The 22,940-nt window shown below is 37.7% G+C and overlaps 1 protein-coding gene across 5 annotated transcripts in view; it reads right to left on the reverse strand.

Annotated features, from left to right (window-relative positions):
* The window catches only part of LOC103459423 (secretory phospholipase A2 receptor-like), a 247,926-nt gene that overhangs the window by 12,426 nt on the left and 212,560 nt on the right, over nt 1-22,940 (reverse strand). For 3 of the 5 annotated variants that reach the window (XM_008400949.1, XM_008400950.1, XM_008400951.2), the window contains exons 5-9: nt 22,243-22,336; nt 22,018-22,086; nt 21,335-21,697; nt 20,237-20,548; nt 19,174-19,793 (exon numbers count right to left, since the gene is read on the reverse strand). The exons of 1 other annotated variant lie outside the window; for it this stretch is intronic. In XM_008400949.1, coding sequence (XP_008399171.1) covers nt 19,414-19,793; nt 20,237-20,548; nt 21,335-21,697; nt 22,018-22,051 — 1,089 coding nt within the window. In that variant the 5' untranslated portion in view covers nt 22,052-22,086; nt 22,243-22,336 and the 3' untranslated portion in view covers nt 19,174-19,413. Of the gene's footprint in view, nt 1-19,173; nt 19,794-20,236; nt 20,549-21,334; nt 21,698-22,017; nt 22,087-22,242; nt 22,337-22,940 lie in introns of those variants that run through there. One more of the 5 variants, XM_017302837.1, reaches the window with a different exon arrangement.

The raw sequence follows: 22,940 nt of genomic DNA on the forward strand, positions 1-22,940 counted from the left end.
AATAAAGATGCACAATATAGTAGTCTAGATTTTATAGAAATATTCTGAGTCAACTATATGAGTCAACTGTATTAACAGATCTTTGTTTTGAGCTAAATTCCATCTGGCATGAACCATGGCTGCCATTTCATATCAAAGTATGCAAATAAGTAAAAAAAAATTAAAAGTTTTTGTGCCTGAAGTAGATTTAAATGAGTGTAAAAATATTTTTTTTGCCATACTTTTGGGGTTATCCCCAGTTTGTCACACACAAAAAAAAATAGCAGAACTTTGTTTCTTTTGATTAAAGATCCCAACAGTGTTTAACATGTCATTATTTTTATATGGTCATGCAGGTGCATGTGGAAATGAGACTCTGCAGCATGTACGCAAATGCACGCCCATGCAAATCAAGCTGGTTAAAGACACAGAGCTATGTCAGAAAATCCTAAATAGTTTACGTTCACCCTGCAGAAGAATACCCCACATCACTTCTTCCAGTTGCAGCAAATGGATCAAGAACATGTACCTGAGTTGAAGCCTGTGCCGCTTTTTGCTTTCCAAATCGTTTTTTGGCAGTACAGCAGCGTTGTGATTAACTGCACAGTTGCTCCAACACCTGTGCCAATCAAATCCATCTCAGCTCACGACTGATGTAAAGGGGCTCCTGTCGCTGAGGCGTGGTGATTGGCTTGTCATAATTGATCCAACAGGAGCTGAGGTCTTGTTCATGCTCCTGAGCCATCGAATGGTCCAACGCTTTTGATAGCTTCATTCATTAGGATAGCAAAACACTTTTTGGGTAAGGCTATAAAATGATGACGAATAAGGTACAGTGTTCAGGTTGTTTTAACTGTGTGAGGCCCAGTTTAATTTTAAACTCCTGTTTTGTTTGGGTGTGACTCCTTTACGATAATAAATGTGTGCAACAAGTAAGTCCTAACAGTGGCTGTGATATGCGATTAATAATGCATATTTAGTTCAACTGTTGTGAGAACATTTTTAGCCTCCATTTGCTCAAAGGACAAATGACTCAGTTGTTTTGCACTGCAATTAGCATGGCTATCACAAGAAGATTAAAACCCCCTCCCCTCCTTGCCTTTTCACTTGTGCTTAAAACACGACTACACTAGAATTAAGATAGTCATCTGATGCAGTGTAATCCAGAAAAAAATGTGCTTTTATGTCGCAAAGTAAGGTTTGTAAGTAAACAGAATATCAAATCAAGGTGATTTATTAGCAGAATAGCTATAAAGTCTGCAAAGTTACGTCGCTGCCAAATGTTTAGCTCCCGTTCTAGAATTTGGTTTTAAAAAGATCAGCCTTCAGTATGTATCCGACCACTTAGCCGTAAAACTCTGCCCACCAAGAGGTACAATCCCCTATAAATCCTAGCAAGTGATTAGTTTGACTAATAAAGCAGGAGATAACACTTACAAACCCTTGTCCTTCTCTTTTGGTATCATAACAGGACATCTGTCGCTGAAGGCCCAGATTATATATACACAGCGTTAAGGTCACATGTTGACATGATTTTAGGGTACAAGGGTGATAAGTCTGCGGCTAACACCTCTGAAAGCAGCTGCTGTGCTGACTTGCGCTGTTAATAGCTGCTGTGTTGCTCTGCCTGCATAGTGTTAGCATCTGGCATATGGCTCGCTAGAAGATAGCTGCCCTTAATCTTGTAAAGGGAGGCAGAGGGAAGGGGATCGCATTTATTTTCAGAAAGAAGAAGGAACTGTGGGGGCTGCTGCGGAGAAGAGGATAACTTGACAGAAGATAAATGGCGGAGTAAGGAAGGATGAGAGATTACAAACTGACGGTATCTGGGGCTTGAAAGATTCATACAAAGTCACGCATCTGTGATTTGGTTTCCTTATGTTTTTCACACTCTACATGTGGCTTCACGCTCCCTGGAAGGACTTGCAAATGGGGTGATGGCGGAGCAGAGAGGGATAAAAACACCCCTCCTGGGTTTCAGCTTGCTACATTGGTAGCCCACTTTGTCTCTGATTGCAGCTTGGTGCATGTGGTTAACATCTGTGGTAGCATGTGGCTATATAAATATTAACCAGCACACTAAGATGTGCGGAGGGAGCTGAGGAGGAGGAGGAGTAGGAGGAGGAGCGGGTGTCTGAACAAGCCCATTGTGTGTGTTTCTAGTTCCTACAACTTCTGCACAAATATGCTAAGTTGCTCAGTTTATTTGTCACTTTAATGCAATGCTACCAACTCTAGACTCTTAGCAAAAGCACTTTTTAACATTACCGTATGCTGAAACTTGTCTTTATGTGGTTGTATTTTACAAAAAGACAGATATTGTTTTATATTGCTGCGTGAAATGTGAAATGTCTGACTCACAGGTTACTTGTGCACTGGTCATTAATACTAAATATACATACATAAATAAATAAATAATTACATAAATTAGGAGGAAGTTTTGTGCTACTTTCTAATTCGTTGTACAACACTCGGGTTTCTGAAGATGGAACGCATAAAATCTCCAAAAACAAAACAGTCCCTCAAAAACCTGACCATCCAGCTAAACTCACAAAATAAATAAGATGAGCACTGGATAGAGAAGTGGCAAAGAAGTCCATGCTAACAGATCTGCAACTCGGGTGGGAGAATTTGGTAACAGTACAATAAATGGTTAAAAAGTGAACAAATCTGAATTAGATGGCAAGAAGAAAGGACATAGTGGTGACGACATGGCTTAATTATTGTTTTAATCAGAAAGAATCGGGAAACTGGTCAGAGTTGACGGGAAAATAGGCAATCCTGGAAGAAAAGACGTCCTGAACCGGGAAAGACTTCAGACCTTTCAGGACGAAGACAAATGTCAACACACAACCAGCTACAACTCAATCATTTAGACAGAACCATATTCAAGTTGAAATGCGGGCCCCCCAAAAAAAGGTTAGACTTAAATCCAACTGAGAGTCTGTGACAACTTTAAAAGTGCTGCTCTCCATCTACTCTGACTGAGCCTTGATGTATGATGCAATAAACAATTGACAAATTTTCTTTCTCCAGATGGGGAAAGCTGGCACAGCAGAAGACTTGCAGCTGTAATTTCAAGCAAAAGGTGGCTCTACAAGCTTTGCCCATCTGGTGAGAGAGAAATTACCAATTGACTCAGGGGAACTGAAAACAAACGCATCCAGAACTTTTATTTGTCAGAAGAAAAAAAGCTTGAAAACAGTGTATGCATCTTTATCCATGTAATTATTTACCACATTCAGTTGGTCTATCGCAGGAAATCCTTATGTAAGCTGATGTTTACAGTTTACATAAGAAAATGTATAAAAGGTTCTAGTACTGTGATTACCGCGAGGCATTTTTAATTACCGTGTTCTAATTGTACGTCTCCGCCTCACTGATTACAGGCCACAGTAAGAGCAGATGTACATGTTGTGCACCTGACTACCACCACTGAGTTTAGGTGTGGCAAACACCCAAAGGTGTCTGCCACACCAACTGGGAATGACTCACCTCTGCTAATAGATGCTTTAAAAATAGTGTACTTTAGCAAAACAAACACCTCTATAAATTCATGTGACCTAGTTATGCGTTAAGATGCAGAAGGACGTGACGTAAAGTACAGAAAATATCCTTAAAAAATGGGTTAGAGAAAAAAAAATGCTACAAGAACAAAGTTTCAGGAAATAAAAGCAAACTTTCAAAAAAAAAAAAACATGACTGATTTCTTTCCAGCTCATTTGTTCGGTCCAGCTGCGAGAAAGACATTTCTGCTTCCATGTGCTTGACAATAGAAAATAATTTTAAATCACCCGTATGTCTCCCCGATGATAAACGTAATTGCTTTTCAGACTCCACTTTTCCAGTGAGTTGCTTGACAGTGGAAATTGAGCCGATGCACAATCTTGTCCTCCATCGCATCTGTGTGTTTCTGCCTTTGTTGCTTTCCCTTGTCGCGCGGTACATTAGTTGACTTTGTTGCAGTTTCTGATGCCGACCTTTCAAAGAATGATTAGGCCAAGTTGAGGAGAAAGAGAATGAGTGGCTAAAGAGGCTGTCAAATAAAGTAAACTAGCTTTCTAATTACTAAATTTTTATGTTTTATACATTTGTATTTTTATTCAAAATTTCTGTGCATCCAAAATTAGGAAAATGTAATATTGAAATTAGTTAATACCACAAAAGTGACAACTCAGAATTGGCAAACCCTCACAGTCTCTCCGTAACCTTTTAGAACCGCACCGCAACAGTGGTAGCACCAAAGTCCTATACATATTTCTGTCTAAAATACTGAAGACTGTGCAGTGATTTAACCAAATTTCCATTTAATATATTTTTTTGTTCATATAAAAGTGGAAGGAAGTCTGATTTCAGTGTCAGTGTAAGGTAGCAATGACTGGAGTTAGGGAAGAAAACTTAACTTGCGAGTTGAGTTTTCTCTCAATATAAACTGAGTGTGATTTAGAAATTGGGTTTTGTTTTCTCATCCATAATAAATGGGGTAAAGTCACACTGCCAAGACAAAATCTAAAAAGGGGCAGATAGTTAATTTTCCCAGTGGCTCACATGGGAAACAGGACAGAAGGAAAAGCTTGAATTTAACGCGTTAGTTTATCATCACAATCATCTACTTCTAATTTTCAGTAGATCATGAAAATTAGAAGTAGAAAAGCGTAAAATTAAAACCACTTTAAATATTAACAAAGTTGGGGGGAAAAATGCATGTTTTTTAGCTTAATTTAAAAGGACAGCATTCAAAATAAACACTACATTAAGTGTAACTGGTCTGACTTTTACTGTGTCAGGGTTGAATGAATGCGTCACATTGACACGCGCACCTGGATTTGTTCAGTTTAATCACCAGCGACATGTTTGCACCGTGTGTTTCTCCTCATGTTTTGGCAGTTTTCCTCTTTGAGTGATGAAGGAAATTCTGCAGTGACCGCAGCTTAAAGTGCTTTACCTGTTGTGCATCGCACTGCAGGTCAATAGGTTCAAGTCAGACATCAGCAGGTGCTTGACCCGCATTGCAGGCGAATAGAGAAGAAACATCACGCTCGTTGAACTGTTTCAGTCTGCAAGCAGCCTTGAAGACTAACCATGCTGCTTTTGGGCCAGGGAAAAGCTACTAAAGAGATTATTAGCTGTCAGCCAGCTCAAGAGGAAGTCAACTCGTCTCATGACAACCTGCCCTCGCCTGTAGATTTTACTGGTTTGAACTTTGCCTTTTTGTCAGTAAATGCTAGATGCGAGTGATGAAGGTATTAAAGGATTCAGAGGGAAATTTAAATGAAAACCTTTTAGTTCAAAAACCTTGCAGATATATTTTTATTACTGAACATTTTTTTTTATTTAGTTCTCAGAATGTAGCTGGAGATTTTAAAAAAAGGAGATCTGGATAAGTTTTTAACTCATAAACTCCAGCTTCAGATCTCTAATACAGATTTCTCATGGAATAGCAACAGATTACTACTAATATGTCAAAATCCAATGGGACAGGACAATGGGGGAAAAATAGATATACTAGCAAACTTCTCAGTGAGCTTTACTCTGGAGATAAAAGATAAAAAGTATAATTTTGAATCCACACTTTTTGGCACAGACTCCAAATAAAGAATAGATTAAAGAAACAAATATGCAATGAAATGAAAACAAAAAAAACAAAACAGGAAAATTAGACTTGTACTACAATCAAAAATAAAGTAAAAGACACAATTTTACAAATCACCCATTTCTTTGCTCTCTCAGTTCTTCAAGATTGTAAAGAAATATTGTTTAGACAGACTAGATGATTCAGCAGAGAAACAAAATGCTTTCAGACAACCAATAAGGGCTCCATCGATTTGTGAACATAACTGATGTCGTCGATTATAAAAATAAAGCCGACTGCAAATTTCTTGCGTTGGCACATCACAGAGCCACGTCAGTGTCTTTTATTACTGCAGAGCGCAATCGGGAGTTGTGGAGGTCACGATTGTCTCCACTGTCATGTGCTAGCAAGCTAAATCTAAACCACGTCTCGGCATCAATGGCAATGTCTGAGCGTTGACGCAAGCGCCATGTGCCAGCTCTAGGTCAGCAGGTTTTGTGGTAAAACATTGGGCCCACTGCAGCGTGGTGTAACTACTTTGACTCGGTTTTAACTCGGTTTTTGCCATTGCCATGCTTGTTGCTCTGAAGTACCGTCAGAACAGATAAATTACCTTCAATTTTGAGCAGTCGTGTTCTTTTTTTCCCCCCACAATCAATGATACTTTGAATCTGAAAAGAAACAGAGCGCAGATAACTGAGCACTGAATCTTGGAAAATGTGGAGTTTTTGTTACTGTTACCCATTAAAGTCTAAATTGGGTAAGATACATCGATGACGAATTAAACAAAAAGTAGAAATTATCATTTTTAATAACATTTTTATTAAAAAAAACAAACAATAAAATACTCCAGAGCAAATCCAGGAGTAAATCACCAGCTGAAGCCGTGTGTCTGGATTGGGAGCCAACCATCATCGATCACATGATTTATGGGAGAAGAATAAAGGCCTCTAATTCAGGGCTCATTTTTAATTGCTCTTTATGCTCTGCTCACCACTCCAAGCTTCAGTTCAAGTGTCTCATCATTACTTATGCCTATCCTAGCCTGCATCAGCTGTCCTTCACCTTCTGATTCACAAGAAACTAATTTCATCTCTCGGGTCCCCTAGACTTAGCAACAACCAAGATTCACAGGGGAGTAGTCATTGGATGTACAGCCCTCATATGAGGGCATAAATATTGCATATATATTAAGATAAAAAATAATTATAATTGGAAATGGGCTTAGAACAGTAGATAGAAAACAAGATGCTAGTAGGTCAACATGCTAGTGATAATCTACAAACTAAAAGTGGCATTTAAGCTAACATTAGCATCTTAACTAATTTTTATATAAAAGCTAAGCTTTATATAGTAATGAACATTAGTTCTACATGCTACTGATAACATGTAGAGTTTAGCATTCTACCTAAAATAAGCATTTTAGCATTTTTTTTTATTTATTAGCTATGTTTATCATACTGAATGGACTAAGTCAATTAAGTCAACAGGCTGGTGATACTCCACATGCCACTGACAGGATTAAAGCTAACCTTATCATTTTGGCTAATTTTAGTTAAGTCAGTGTTAGGTAATGTGTTAGTGATAACACACATCCTACGAGTAGAGTCAAAATGCTAGTTGCTCCACATGCCAGTGGCCTCATGGTAACATTAGCTTTACAGCTAAATAAACTATTTTAGCTCAGTTTTGATGCGATAGCTATGTTTCACTGAATGAATTACACCCATGTTCGTCAACATGCTTGTGATAATACAGATGCTAAGCACTACATTTTGTTTAACCTTAGCATTGTTGCTAACTTTTGGCATCAGTACCCATGACTCGGGTTAGATCAGAACGTTGGCTTCCAACCGACATGCACGCTTTGGCAGGCAACTTTTACATTTCTTGAGAAATTTTCAAGTCTTTCCTTTACAAGCAACAAAAACAGTTGAAATGTCTACACAGATCAGTCTGTAGTACTGAACCCTCACACTCATCATACACGCCAGTTGGTGCTTTATTGTTAATATATAAAATGTATTTACGATATAGCATCCCAGCTGCAGCCGTAGGTATCTAGTAGCTGCTTTAAAGCCAGCTGTGAAGTTATTAAAAAGTTATTCTTACATCTAAGAATTCAATATTTTTTTTACAGCAATTAATCTTCCAGTCAGATGACAGTGAAGGTCAACGTTTTTATTCCTCTATAGATCTGAGATACTAACATGACAACAGTGAAAGAAATGTTGTCCACCTCAGATGTTTTTGCCTTAATCACCTTAATGTCTTTTGCTATAACTTGGGACTTGCATATTTTCATGTGTAGCCCATACATGCTGATGAGGCCCGCCATTTCATTTGCACCTCAAACCATTTAAATATCCTGAAACGCACCCAGAAGGTCAGAGATTGGATTAAAAAAAAAAAAAAGGTAAGAAAATACCCAAAGAAATCGAGCCGTCAGATAAGCTACACCTCAAAATGCCCCGAACCTATCAATGTAATGGTGTTTGATTCTGAAAAATGAATGGCCCCGAACAATTGTCCATTGTGAAGCCACACTTTTATACACATAAACCCGCTCCTCTGCCCTTACCCCGTCAAGGCATTTCATCTAATGGTTGAAATGGTGCTTCTCTGCTCCCCTTTTCAGGAAAGCCATTCAGAAAGTGCCAAAAGGAATCTTGCTGCAGTCCCGGTGATTGGTCATGTCATGCCATGCCTGCTGGGTGTGTCACAGAGTTAGCTGTCGAGGGTGTGAGTGTGAGCACCGCAGAATACAGAGCGATTGTTTATGCTGCGGCGGTGAGAGGAGGGATTTCATCAGCTCCAGGAAAATTCTGCATGTTGGAATAATTCAATTTATGTTCTGCTGGGCAAACTCCACAAAAATGGAGATTCAATGATAGCATGAAAGCAAATAAAAAAACAGTCTGAATGTGTAGCTGGATATATGAAGAATTTATGCAAACTATCCCCACTGTTACACACAATGTGTGCATAGTTAACTTGGCATACTGTGAGTCCTTATAATTTTCTCGGATCAGTCCAGTTGCTTGGTAACCAAAGGTCAAGAAATAATGTAGCACATATCCCACTGTGAAACAACAAATTCATGCTTCAACATTTACATCTTCTATCAAAGGAATTTACTTTACTTTTACCATCCAACCCTTCTGTTTCACAACAACAGCACCATGAAAAGATCTGTAAAAAGCTTTTAGATTAATGCAGATAGTGTTCCACAGTCTCAAACAAGAAAAATTGAGTCTCTCATTTGATCCAACTGCATTTATTCATGCAACAATTTTGTCTGAACAGAACAGTACTCCTCTACTGTAACTCAGGAAGATGGATCTAGGAACTCTACTACCTCTTCAGAACAGCTTCCTGAGTTCAATGTTTGGTTCATTGCTTAGTTTCCATTGAACAGGAGGCAATCTGACCACTTAAAATAAGATGAGTTAGAACAAGGTCACGTTAAAAGAAACTGCAGAATATTGAACTTGTAGAGTTTCACAACCTTGATCCAGGTCAAGGGTCTCCGATCCTGCACTCCTGGGAAATTTAAAAAAAAAATCCTCTTACGCTAAAGAGGTAATTCAATTATCTGATTCAGTTTTGGTGGAGCACGGATGCAACTAAAAGTTGCATGTAGTTGTGATCTCAGGGTTTTGCAATGATTTCTGCTGGGAGACGGGAATATTTCAACTCCTATTGCATACCACCATCTGCTTGCAAATTGCACAGCAAGAATTTTTCTTGTGTTTGCCTCATGGTGGAAATATGCAAATAAAAAATGTTTATTTTTCTGTTTTATGATGCATAACTAACTGAAGTTCTGTTCTGCTTTAAACATCTAATTTTGTTGTATTAATGCATTACTGAAGTCTCCATACACCTAATCAATGAAAAGCTATTCATAAAGACTTTTATCATGTCTTCAAGCGTCCTCCCTTGATGCTGCTCAGAGATGAGCTTCATTAGTCAAAGTCACATGGTGTCAAAATGAAAGATGACATCAATAAATTACTACCTAATTATTTGGCGATATTAGCACGACTGCCGTAAGCAAACTTTATCCGAGGTGAACTACAGTGTGATGCCTTGTGAAATCTAATCTGTGCAAAAGCTGGAAGCACTTTTCATTCTGGAGTAGCTTCCTCAGGCTATTCCTATAGATTCAACGTTCGCATGTTAATACATCTGTCATTAAAGTGCATCTTTGCACTTGTTTTGCTTAGAGGAAGCCTTAATCAAGGCAACATCTCACTGTGCTCATATTAGAGAACAGTGAAACATTTGGGAAACGCTCTTATTTGCCTTCTTCAAATGTTTCAAACAGAGAATCTCTCTCTCTCTTACCAACTCGGTTAAACGAAAAACTGTCTCCCTAAAAATATTGATTGTTTTCCTCTGATTAACATAACCTAAATATCAAAATATCCATCTTCATTGGCCTCAGCTAAATAGATAGGATAGAGTCGACACATTTGAAAATACTGGAGCAATTGACTTAAAAGTAAGTTAAGATCCATAAACCTGTCAGAACTTTTTTTTCTTTTTCTAAACTTTTCTTAAGGTGACATGCAGCCACATTGAAAGAATTAGAATATGAGTTCCAGTGAGTCTCATCTGTCACATTAAAAGCACATTGTGAAAGTGACATTTAAAAAGATTTAAAAATACTTCTCACGAAGGCCACACTTTTGTATCGGTCTGATGTATTATTCTAATCAGAATGAAAAGACTTGAAATCCGTCTGTGTTGAACTGATCAAACAGGTTTCATTCAATGACTTTTTAAAATAATTACCACATCAGGATACATCCCCATTTCTGTTTAATAAAATTGCTTCTGGCAAGAGCAAAGAAACTTAAAAACATTGACAAATTAAAGACTGTGTAGTAGGGCATTTGAATTTAGTCTAGAATGTCCTATTGCATACTTTACCAGTCCAGATGTTGCGGTTTTAGGATTATTTTTAAATGCATAAAAATAAATAAAAAGCACTATTTTTTTTTGTTTTCAAAAAAATGACAATTCCATTTATATACTGTATATAAAAAAACACCTTTGTGTTTAAAACTAACACTCAAATGCAGTCCAGATTACGCTAAAACACTGGAAAGACTTTCTGAAAATTAGACCCCGAAACAATTTCAAGTCATACCTAACACATCTTTATTATTACTATTATTTACCAATCCCAATCATGTAATCCTGGGAAATAAGCTCCATCTGAACCTGGACTTCCTGCAGTTTTTCCCACATTCCTCTGACGGTAAGATAACACACATAATAAAGATAACACACATAATATGAGAAAGCTTGAAATCTGGATCAGATGCTGCTAGATGCCACTATTGAACATCTTCCACAGCATGACAGCATTTAAAATGCTAAGTAGTGACTGGTGGTTGTTCTTCCTTATTGTTGCTCCTCTGCGTCTTTTCCATTTGTTTGTTCATAAACTGCCTCCGTGCCACTCTTTACATCCAGGTTCCACCAACACACACACACACACACACACTCAGATACATGCTCCTGCTGCCCTCACTAATCAATAATGGATAGAGCCACACAGTGATAGGACTCCTTCTCTCGACCAACTCAGATGAGGTGTGAGAGGGCAACATCTATCAGGACTGTTAGACCGCTGACTCCTGCTGCTTCTGCAGCGTGATTAGGAGGGCCGAGTGTGTGGCTGCGTGTGCGAATTTGTGAAAAGGGCAGAAAGAGCGATTCGATAGCACAGTGTCAGACTGGGAGCTTTACATTTCTATTCATAACCCGCCTGGGAGACACCATTCACACAATGTGCTGCTCCGCGCCACCACGGCACTACAGAAATCAGAGTAAATGCTACAATGATTATGGTGAGAGAAATCATTATGCTTATCGCACAGCAGGTGGTGAGGCACGACTAAGACCTGAGCTAATCCGCCCGGCACTAACTCTGCACAGAGGGAGGAGCAGGACGGAGTTGGTTACTCCACCTTTTAATTACCGAGTCCACTTCACTTAGCGTTCAGTTTAAGACCAGTGGTCAAGGTCAAGATCAGCGTAGAAAGAATGGAAAAAGTATTTGTACAGCCAGACTTTATTCATTATCCTATTACTTAAAGTTATTCATCCATCTGTTTATTCAATATCAATTTGTTGACTATCAGCTTACTCTATACACATCTGTCCGTCCTTTTTATCCACCCATCCAACTATCCGTCTTTGCATCTATAGTTTTGTGCGGAAATGCATTTTTCACACCAAATAAGATTATAAGGACGGAGAACTTGGAAACATAAAATTTGATATTTAAAAAATGTGTAGGAAGTCTGAGCTTTACTCAGAGGGAATAAAAACATGAATGCTAAAAAAAAAAAAAAAATAGAAAACAAAAGCAAAACAAAACTACATTTTTGAAAAATCTGAATCTGATCAAAGGAAACTTGAGACATAACAGAATGAAAACAAGACAAAAAGAGCAACACTCCAGAGAAAAAATAAAAGGCATTGCTAATTCACGCACACACACACACACGAACGCACGCACGCACGCACACACACACTGGGCTAGAAGAAAAAGGGACTTAAGCACTCACTTCTGACTGGGCAAGAACAGAAACTGAACTTTGCGAGTGTGGTTAGTAACCCGTCAAGAAATGTCAAAGAGACCTGCAGCCACAGTCTCATTTTTTATGATGTAACTGACTCACTGTCCTGCCCTCGGTAAAGGAGTGGTCAAAGAAAGCAGACGAGCCAAGAATCCTTTGAAGAAAGATCTTTGATGCCGACTTCATTTTTCCTCTATTATCTGAGGTCGTTCACCATCACTTCTGCACCAGCGACTGAAGAAATATACAGGGGTGTCACAGAGTATCAAACATCTCTGCATTTACAGTATGTGTAAGCTTTACAAATCCTCAAACTACTCCATATTGAAAAGCCTTACTGACTGAATAAATCATTAGATTTATTAGCGACTTGCAGCCATTTGAATCTCCCTGCTAGTTTGGTGTAGGTCTACTAACAATTTTTATTTTTAATTCATACAATCGTCTTGAACCAAAGCCATTTAATAGAAATATTAAATGGCTCCACACTTCTCAGATTTTATTTGTAAAGATTGCTGTATGTATGGATAATTTCCCCTCCAAATCACAATATGCACTAGTTTGTGTTGGTCTATCACATGCAATAAAATGTTTCGCAGTATGTAGACTTGAAATGTGAGAAAATATGAAATGGTGTCTTTTGTTGCAACTGTGGATAATGTAGACCAGTGCAAAAAAATAAAAATAAAAAATAAAATAATGGCAAAAACTCATCTATTTTTGCAATTTCACTGCCTCAAAAGTGAAGCCAATTCATTTTGTGGACTTATTTTACATTTTCCAATAAAACGACTTGAATCACAATCTACAGCTGCCCATATTGTTAAATCATTTATCTGATATGAAGACAGAGCCGTAATAAGGAGGAACCGAGATAAGGTACAGTTGTAAGGGAAAACAGTTTTCTTTTTTAAATTGAAAGTCAGGGCAGAATCTGATTGCATGTAAAATTCAAAGAAGCCAATAATATATAAAAGTTGATTGGCAAACGGCTGCATGGTAGCGCTGTTGCCTTTAGGTTCACATTCTGACCTGAGGGGTTTTTTTTTCTGGATGAGGCTTGAATGTTCTCCCTGGTCCTGGGTCCTCAGAGTAAAAATGACTATTAGGTTTAACTGGTTTTTCTAATCTGCCCTAACTGATGAACTGGTGTTTGATGGGGAGATTTGAACTGGTATTTAGATGGAAGTTTATTGTCAAACTTTTTTCCCCATCCAATTAGATATAGAAAGACAAGACAATGATTAGATGAAATTAGCATTAGTTCCAGGGGTTCCACTGCATTGGCACATTACAGTGAGCTACTGTTTCGATGGCTGTGTTTTATTTTATTAAATATCCTCATAAGGACTGCTGTTCAGCACAATTACCACAACCCTGTAATGGTGTTTTGGATTAGGGAAAATTCTTCTTAAAGTTTCCTATATTGATAAAATTGCCAGGCTTTTGAAGCATCTGTGGACTCAGCCATTTGAAAGACAACCCAGCAGGGCCTCACTAAGCCTCTCAAACAATTGCCTCTCGATATCCACAGCAATTTTATCTATTTTACCCAATCGTGTTGGCACTGAGGACAACCTGCTCTGGGTTGTTAGCTGCTGTTTGCCAAAACGTTTCAAATATTCATGCTCTGCTGGTGATGGAATTAACTTCTCGGAGGTGCTAAAAGGATCACTTTCACTGGTAAATCTGTTGGTCTGGGAAAACGTATGATGGTACGTTTTTATGCCTGCTCCTGGGGGGAGTAAACCTGCAAGCAAACAAGTTACCACTGGAGGAAGCTAAAGGTTTTAGGATATGGTTGAAGGAGGGAAAAGAATAAAAAATTGAAATGTTAAGGAATGATGTGCCTCTGTAACTTTGTACACTACCGATCCTAATTGTCAGGAACAAATTTTAATTGGTCAATGAAGTATGTACTGTAGATGATTATTAGGACTGAAGGAGTCAAAAGGCCAAAGAAACACAATCAGTATGTCTACAGTTCTTCTCCCAAAGTTCTCTGAGTTTGGCACCCTGGTCAGGTCAAAGAGGGGAGTGGAGTTTGTGAATGTTAATAGGATTTGCTGATGTGTGTTGTGTCTCGTTAAAGAAGAAATGTCTGCGGGAAAATTGTGCACGGAAAGATGGTAGAACGAGTTAGAAATCTAGAAAGAAAATGGATGAATCTGTTTTTAAATGTTAAAAATGCCGCATTAGGAAGTCTGATTATTATGGACAAAAGCCACTGGAGATGTGTTAGAATCCACATAAATCAATGCTACCAACAGCGCTCTTTCAAGCCCACACAAAACTCCTCTGCCAAGAGAAAAGTCCCCGTACTGCTGTCTATGCCTCAAGTGGAGAACCAAACTTTCATCTGCAGCAGGGCTAGGAGATTCAATGTTTTTTGTAAAATATTTTCAGAAACATCTGTTAGGTTTGATCAAATTGTTCTCCTCATCGTGTTGCCCCCATCTCGGTCAGTAAAGTCTGCAACAAGTGTAAAGCAGGGAAAATTCATCCTCGGCTCTTACAAAACAATACTGTACCGTAATTGTTTCCAAGCATTCCAAATATATATGTTATATATACTGCTCAAAAAAATAAAGGGAACACTTAAACAACACAACATAACTCCAAGTAAATCAAACTTCTGTGAAATCAAACTGTCCACTTAGGAAGCAACACTGATTGACCCGACGAGGGTCCCCGTTGTCAATCAGTGTTGCTTCCTAAGTGGACAGTTTGATTTCACAGAAGTTTGATTTACTTGGAGTTATATTGTGTTGTTTAAGTGTTCCCTTTATTTTTTTGAGCAGTGTATATATTTTTGTATAATATCTGCTGCAGTTTGAAATCTTTTGTCTGTGACCTACGAAAAAAAAACAACGATCCAGATGGAAATCTCTGACCCCTCCGAAGCCAAACTAAGGGAAAGAACTGAGTTTGATAGAAACTACACTAGCAATGCTACTGTAAGGCCAATCTACTGCTGATTTCTGAAGTCTCCAAGCAGATCATTATGTTACAATTCACTGCTCCGCTGCTTTGAAGGGTGGGCATTCAGGAAGCCAATGAAAGGCAGAGGGAACAATATGGAGAACTACTTGAAGGATACTGGAGTAAGGATTGGGAAGCAAAATGTGAGGCCATTCAGGTGGCATATAAAAACTTGCAGTCTGCTCTGCAGAGGATCAGCAACCAGAGGCATTGCAGGGGGTAGAACATGGATGGCTCTTAAGTCCGCATACCAGATTTCTGCCTGAATGTGTGTATATACATAATTTCCTCTGAACAACCGAGCCTCTTGTCGCTTAGTTTGAGTAGCTATCTTGCTTTCAAATTGTGTGTTTATAAATTTTGGCCCTCTGATGCTACAGAGGACCTTTGTGATGCTGATCACCTAAATTTTACCAACAGATTGTTACGTCAAAAACCATGTTCAGAATTTTTTATACAAAATTCTCGAACACATGCATTCATTTGAAGCAACGTGAGGCATCTTTACCAAAATAAAGAGAGACTTTTTCCAGTTTTTGAAATTACTTCAAACAAAGAGTTTTCCAAAAATATTCTGTAACAATATGAATACTTCTTTGTTTTTCTTTTAAACGATTTGAGGTGTTTAAAGTTCGTAGTTTCTCTGTGGCATGTTTGAAATGAGAACCTGATTTGTGCTTTAACTTATTGTTCCCTTTGCAGTTTATACGACTTTTTTCAGTATGTTCTTGCAAGAAAATGCTAAAAATGTGCAAAAGAAATTGCCTAAGGCCAGATCATAACAACTCAAGAAGAGCGGTATAAAGGTATTATTTGACATTTTTTTCCAATGACATGAATTGATTGTAGACTTTGATACACTGAAGAGTCAAATGTGGGGTCAAACCTCAATAAATGCCTCCAAAACTTACTACAATGAAGAGACATTAAGGTATTGCTTTTGTTGCTAAAACTCGGCCAATATCATATCTGTTTTATTTTATATTTCTGCTCTAACTTGCATCTGTTTTTGTGGTACAGTTATTTTCTCATATCAGCCAAAGAGGAAATCAATACATCTGGAATCTGAAAATACACACATTTGTTGCTTGTAAAACATTCCCTTCAGGTGATTCGTGTTAATGTACATAGATTTGTCGGATAACTTTGGACATAGAATGATTCTTGTAAGACACAGTGGTGCGGGGATAAAAACAACTGTTTCCAAAATTGAATAAAGGTACTCGACAAAAAAAAACCTAAAATGAAGACAGGAAACAAGGAATAACAACTGGGCCAAAGGATTGTGCAGGCAGCAGAGATTTTTAAAGATCTACACACACACACACACACACACACACGCGCGCACATACACACAAATATCAGTACAGAAACAGCCACCAGTCCATCTCCGCACCAACTCAACTTACATGACCCTTAGGTGGGTCTGATGGGTAATTTCCACTCTAAATTAGAGATCTTTGCACCGGACGCGTCTAAAATGCCATTACTGATGCAGATATAGTGAAATTAGCCATTAGCAACAGGAACCTTATGAAAGGTTGTTAGGTTTCAGACTGGAATACTAATTACAAAAGAGTGCACCACCCAGGCAAGTGGCCGGTACAGAGGAGTCACTAAAAACTAATACACTTTTAGAATCCACTAAATGCACTAATCTGTCATGCCGAAGTGAATACTGTTTCATAAATGAATTTATGAATACTGTTTCATAAATGTATATCAATGTATATCAATGTTATATCAATGTTTCTAGCTGGATAAACTAATGAACGAATAACAGCATATTTTTCCCATGCCGGGTTGAATGTTCTGGAAAATATAAGTGATCAAGTACAAAATAAGGCTTATGGATTCATTCATTTTCATACTGCATCCACATTCATTTTGCACAGAAATTGAGACTTGAAATTAAAATAAAATACATATATATGAACATCCTCGAGTCTTTGAGTTTTGAAGTGCCCTGTATGTATCAAAAGCAGTCCAAAGAAGGAATGGTAGTAAACCAGAGATAGATTTATTGAAACGTGGAGGAGGGGAGCCGGCCTGGTCTAACAGATGAGCTGCTGTTGCTCAGATTGCTGAAGAAGCTCCTTGGTGCGTCTGGGAGAAGAGTTTTAGAATACATAATGCTTCAAAGTTTGCAGAGTACCGGGCTGTGGAGCAGCATACCGGTCAGTGTCCAGACCTTCGTCCAAATCAGAAAGCACTGGCACCTGAAGAAGGTGGGCCATTGTAATGAATCATGTTGTCATAAGGATGAAGCTTACAGAGGAGACAGATGGTACTAAAATGCAAACCAGTGAAGACAGTGTGAGATTGAAAAGTGTTCTTCTGGGAAACGTTGAGCTTCGTCATTCACTTGGAGATTACTTTTACACCCACAAAACAAAATTGGTTCAACTTCTGAGATCCTCTGCAGATCTCAGAAGTTGAGTGATGAGTTTATGGCATTAGTTTAGCCCCCAAATTTATCAGGTCTCAATCCAGTTGAGCGCTTGTAGATTGTGCTGGACTAAAAAGTCTAATCCTGAGCAATATTTCAGCAACCCTTCATCGCTTTAATGCAGCGTCAATGGGTCACCAAATACAGACAGGCTGGTTTTCTGAGTGAAATGCTTCACTTTTACCGAAGCAAAGCTTCAGTTCTAACAGCAAAATGTGTTTCATTAATAGTAGTAGTGCAAGTGGGACATGAACACATGAAAGCTATTAACGCGGGTCAGTGTGTCAAAAGTCAAACTGACCGCCACCTTCGGCACTCCAGAACAATATCTCTGTGAGCCACTGCAGATAATAAAGGCTTCACTGAATCTGTGAGTATTTAATAGGGAGAGTTCAGACCGGTGATTAGAGAATGCCACAGAATGGCTAGTAGCTGCAGAGTTCTCTGGCAGGTGTTTATGGCCGTGCACGCATGCGGCGCGTTATGCTAAACACGTCCACTCATCTCCGGTGTCACCGGGAGCCTCGGGCTCACAACATGACATTAATAGTTTGACAGGCTTTGCTGCTCTTCTCACTTCCCCCCCGCCCTCCATCTGCTGCTCTTATGCTCCCTTTCTGTTGGTCTCCTAGTCGGATGTATTTCTTGGTTGTACGCTCTGATTCGTGCCCGATTGGTACAAATGTGTTCAAGGATTTGTCAGGAATAAACTTCATAGCAACTAAGCTTTTAGAAAGTCCATATTTGGTTTTCCTGTTTTAATTTTTAAGAGATTGGAAATAACAGCTGAGTCTGTCTCCATGTTGCAGACGGAGCATTCGGAGAGATGGAATCCTTATTGCTCTTATAAATCATTTGTAGCAACATTTTGATGATGACAAAAAAAAATGTATGTCACATGTAGGATTCTTGTGACCTTCCATTGTGTTGGTGCCACAAAAAGCTGCTTCTATGTTGCAAAAAGGGATTCAAAAAGCCTTACGACAGGCTCAAACTTTCGATCTAACTAAACAAACTCCGAGTTGGTCAAAGTTCATTTCCATTCACTCCAGCACACTTTAAACAATACTTCCCCCCCGCCCCCCAAAAAAGAAGCTATAATTAAAAAGTTAAACCATTCAAACATCTTGCTCTATTTTGCAGTAACTTACATCAACAGAGAAATCTCAAGCAGGAGTAAATTTCAGCCTCTTAATTTTTCTCCATGCTTGAAAACACACTTTTATAAGAAGTAAATGCCTACACTGTTGATCTGGAAGATTCTGTATGCTTTCTGTATTCTCAGAAAGCAGGGATCACTAAGAGGCGCTATGAAAACACATAAAAGTCAAAGTAGTGAACAAACTTTTTCATGCTTTTGTAACATTTCCTCATAACTTTGTTTCCTAACTGAAATGCATGTAAAGCTCAGATGCCATAAAACAAGCATTCTTGTGTTTTTTAAGCAAATACAACTTTTGTGAGCATGTGAAAAGTGTGTCTGTATTATTGTGTCCAATAGCGCATAAGTTTTTAAAAAAACGACACACTGATTGTCAGAAATCTTTTTTTAAATCTACATTTTAATCACTTTAAATATATGATTTGGAAGCGTCTCTTGTCAAAAACTGCACAACAGAAAAAAAAGGCAAAACATTTCACATACGGAACTGATTCAGATTAAATATTGCTTTTGGAAATACAAATTCAGACACTGATTACATGAAATAATAAAAAAAAACACCTAAGCATAGAATCAAACCCCCCAATAACAGAGAGAGAGAAACAGACAGATGGATGGATATGGCAACATGACATCATTAGGCTTTCGACTGCTGAATGAAGCTGTAATTTTAGGTCTTCATGTATATTATATCCTCCTCACAAAGGAAAGGTAGCTTAAAATTACAATCTTCATCGTTCCATTTGTAGGTTTTAGCATCAATCACACCGCAGTGATGGGACAAAGGCATCTCAGGCTGTTTTCCATTCTCCCAGTTCTTATAGTTCGCAATTCGGTCACTCCAAATCCAGAACCCAAAGACAGAACTCTGCCTCAGACCGATCCACAAACGCTTCAAAGAACCAGTGACAGTGTATTTAAGCCACTGTCCGACAGCTTCCTGGTCCTCCTCATCCTCAATCAATAGAAAGCGTGAATGTCTGGCTTTACAGTAATTCAGCGCATCCTCCCAGGTTTTGGGCTCCTTGATTACTATGGCTCTCACATGGCCTGAAAATGAAGACAAAAAACACTAATAAAACTCACAGAAAGTGAAAGGCTCGCCTAGATCATCAACACAACTCTTTTAACCCTTTGCTGCATGCTGATCTTTAGCTTGTCCATAAATTGTGCTGACAGTGTCTGGAAATAAGATGATGCAGTTTTAACATTTGGGATTGGTATTTGTGTATTTGATTAAACTCCAAATTATGACATGTTAAACTTTACTTTACTGGATCTGAATTGAGCCTAGAAGGTAAATTTATGTTGCACTATTTCTCAATAACATAGCACTGATATTCTCTTGAAACTTTACTGCTTAGCTTATTAATGTCTAAGATGATCTCATCAAAATGTGCATATTTGTTCTAATTCTGCATGACAACATTTCAAAATTTTCTCAATAAAGCCTAACGATATTTGCCAGAAAATGTATCAAATTTATAGCTAACCTTTATAACAAATGACTGGTTTTATATTAGCGCAGTTTTGTTGTGTCCAAGTAAGCTCATTTCCATTGTTATGTAAAGAGACACATTCAGGACTATTACTAATATTTCTAAATGTTGAACAACTTTTGTCTGCCCGTTCATAGTTATCATGCTGAAGCCCGATCATAACAGTTTTTCCTAGACTTTTTTGTCTCAGGTCTTCATTTTGCTGTTCGTCCATGATGCTCGCTAAATCGCTGAAATGTGTTCTGCAGTGTTGCAGCGCCTGGCACCAGTTTCTCTCAACATCGTCTACAAGGACGAAATTTTCACCTGGTAAAGAAAATACAAAAAGAAATTAGATTCAAGTGAGCAAGTGTGTAAATTTACACTTCAAAATGATAAACTTGATTGAATAAAACTGAACTGTTCAATCCATAAGATAAATATTGACTTGGGTTTCACCAAAATACAAATATGCTTTGGTATAATATATGACTAGTGTTTTAAGTGCAGGTTCGCGCTTTAAAATTCAACTAATTTGTATATCAGTACATTTTTTTCCAGCTTTCAGTGTGTACCTGTGTTATGCAAGTCTTCATTATATGCAACATAAAGTGGGTTAACTCTGAAGAGGACAACTATTTTCCCTGAAAGAAGCAACTCTCACTCACTACTCACTACTTACAAATATTACAATTTTTTTTTACAATTGCTGTCTTGTTAGATGATAGCCCTAATACTGATAAGAAATATATTTTATAACAGGAAATGAACAGTTATAGATTTATTGAAATCGTAAGTGTAAAATGAACGCATCACTTCTTTGTTTTTAACGAGCTTTTTTCCCTTTTTGTTACTTTTTATGTCCATGTTAACGTCTTGATGATTGACGTGGTTCAAGTGGATCTGGCTTAGAACCAGCTTTTCTTTTTTTTATTTTGTTTTTATTAAAGCTACTTATGTATTGATTAATATGATAAAAATATGACCCTGCATTTTTTAAATTATTACTAATTATTACTATGCGTTATCCCTCAACACTTATATTCCTTTAACTTTAATGTTGCCAATTAAATTTTTTTTTTCAGAAAAATGAAAATGCAGACTTATACTTACCATTTTTACACATGAAAGCTTTTTCTTCTGAACATTTAAAACCCATCCATGAACCGTTTTTAAAAGCTTCACAGAGTTGATCTCCATCACTAACGTTTACTGTTGACTTGGTAAAGTTGACGATTTCTCCATCTGACCAAAAGAGAGCATCATTATCCTTCTTCTTCAGGCCAAGCCAAAACCCAGGTCCTTCAAACCAGCTAGTGTAATTAAACATCATCCTCTCATCCTCTTCATCATACAGACTCAGTAATGATCCTCCCTCTTCAACACAGTATTGTTCTGCATCAGTCCAGTTCAGGCTCACTTCTGAATTATTGAAGTATCGCAGACGGTATGCAGCTAATGAAAACTGCAAAATTCCTGCAAAAAGACAATGATATACTATAAATAAGTTTGTTTACAGGAGCTTCACTTCTATAAAATGAAATGCAATGTATATTCTATGTTTCTTGTGCTATAGTAGATTACAAAGTTCATTGGTTTGTGCACATTTTCACTATGAGTCGGTTCTTAAAGGGAAAGCGACTAAAATTACTGCAGGCAAAATGTATAATTAATCCAACAAAAAAAAAAAAAAAAACAATGCTAGCATTTTAAGTACCCTAATCCTGTAAGATAAAAATTTTTGTGCTGAAACACAAACATGTGATTTAAAGTAAGACAAATAAAACAATGCTTACCTGAACACAGAACGAGGAACAAAACTTTCATCATTGTCTGCAGCTCAACAATTCTTCTGCACAAACAAACTAGAGAAAAAGGTGCAAAGAAAAACTTTTCAAATAAATACAGTAAATAATACTGTTTCTATCATCTGCATGCTGCATATAAGAGGGTGTAACAGTAATATATCAGAAACAAGTACAAATTATTTAACAGTAAGTGAGAATAAGTTCAGGTCTTACTTGCTGAAGCATCCGGTGCAGAGTGCGCTGTCCATTTCGTGTGGATCAGTTTAATATTCGGAAACAGAGTTTACACATTCAAAACAAAGACGTCCTGAAATTAATGAATAACAAGATGGTAAAGTGCAGCCAAGTCATAATCAAATCAGACCAAAATGGAGACTGTATCTTTCTGAGGAAATGCCTCACTCATGTTTTTTTATTCTCTCTCTCCAGTTTATAAATCTATTGAAACATTTCCGCAACTTATTAAAAATGTCACCAACTGGTTTGGTTTTGGAAGATGATGGTTTTACAGTTTTTAGAGAATTGATTGTAAACTAACAGGTTACTCTCAACTTTCCTAGCATCAGGATTAAAACTTTGTTCATTTTTTTGCTTGAACTTAAAAGAACGTTTCCTTTCCATACATGTCCTATTTTTTTTGTCAATCCAAACTGCATTTCCTAGAAAATGCATTCGCTTTAATGACATAAACAAATACTGGACTAGAACTCGTGAAAGGTATTAAAAACGGAAATGAACTGTCAAGAGTCATCATTAATAAATTAACTTGAAAGTTAAATAAACATAATAGAAAACTTTAATAAAAACATGAATATTAGGTGGAAACAAAAACCAAGTAAATGTCAGTTCTGATAACACATCTAATATCTTTTTAAACACCGTTTTTATTTTTGGGTTAGGCCTATATATAT

Source organism: Poecilia reticulata, linkage group LG23, assembly GCF_000633615.1.
Source record: "Poecilia reticulata strain Guanapo linkage group LG23, Guppy_female_1.0+MT, whole genome shotgun sequence".
Lineage (NCBI taxonomy): Eukaryota > Metazoa > Chordata > Actinopteri > Cyprinodontiformes > Poeciliidae > Poecilia > Poecilia reticulata.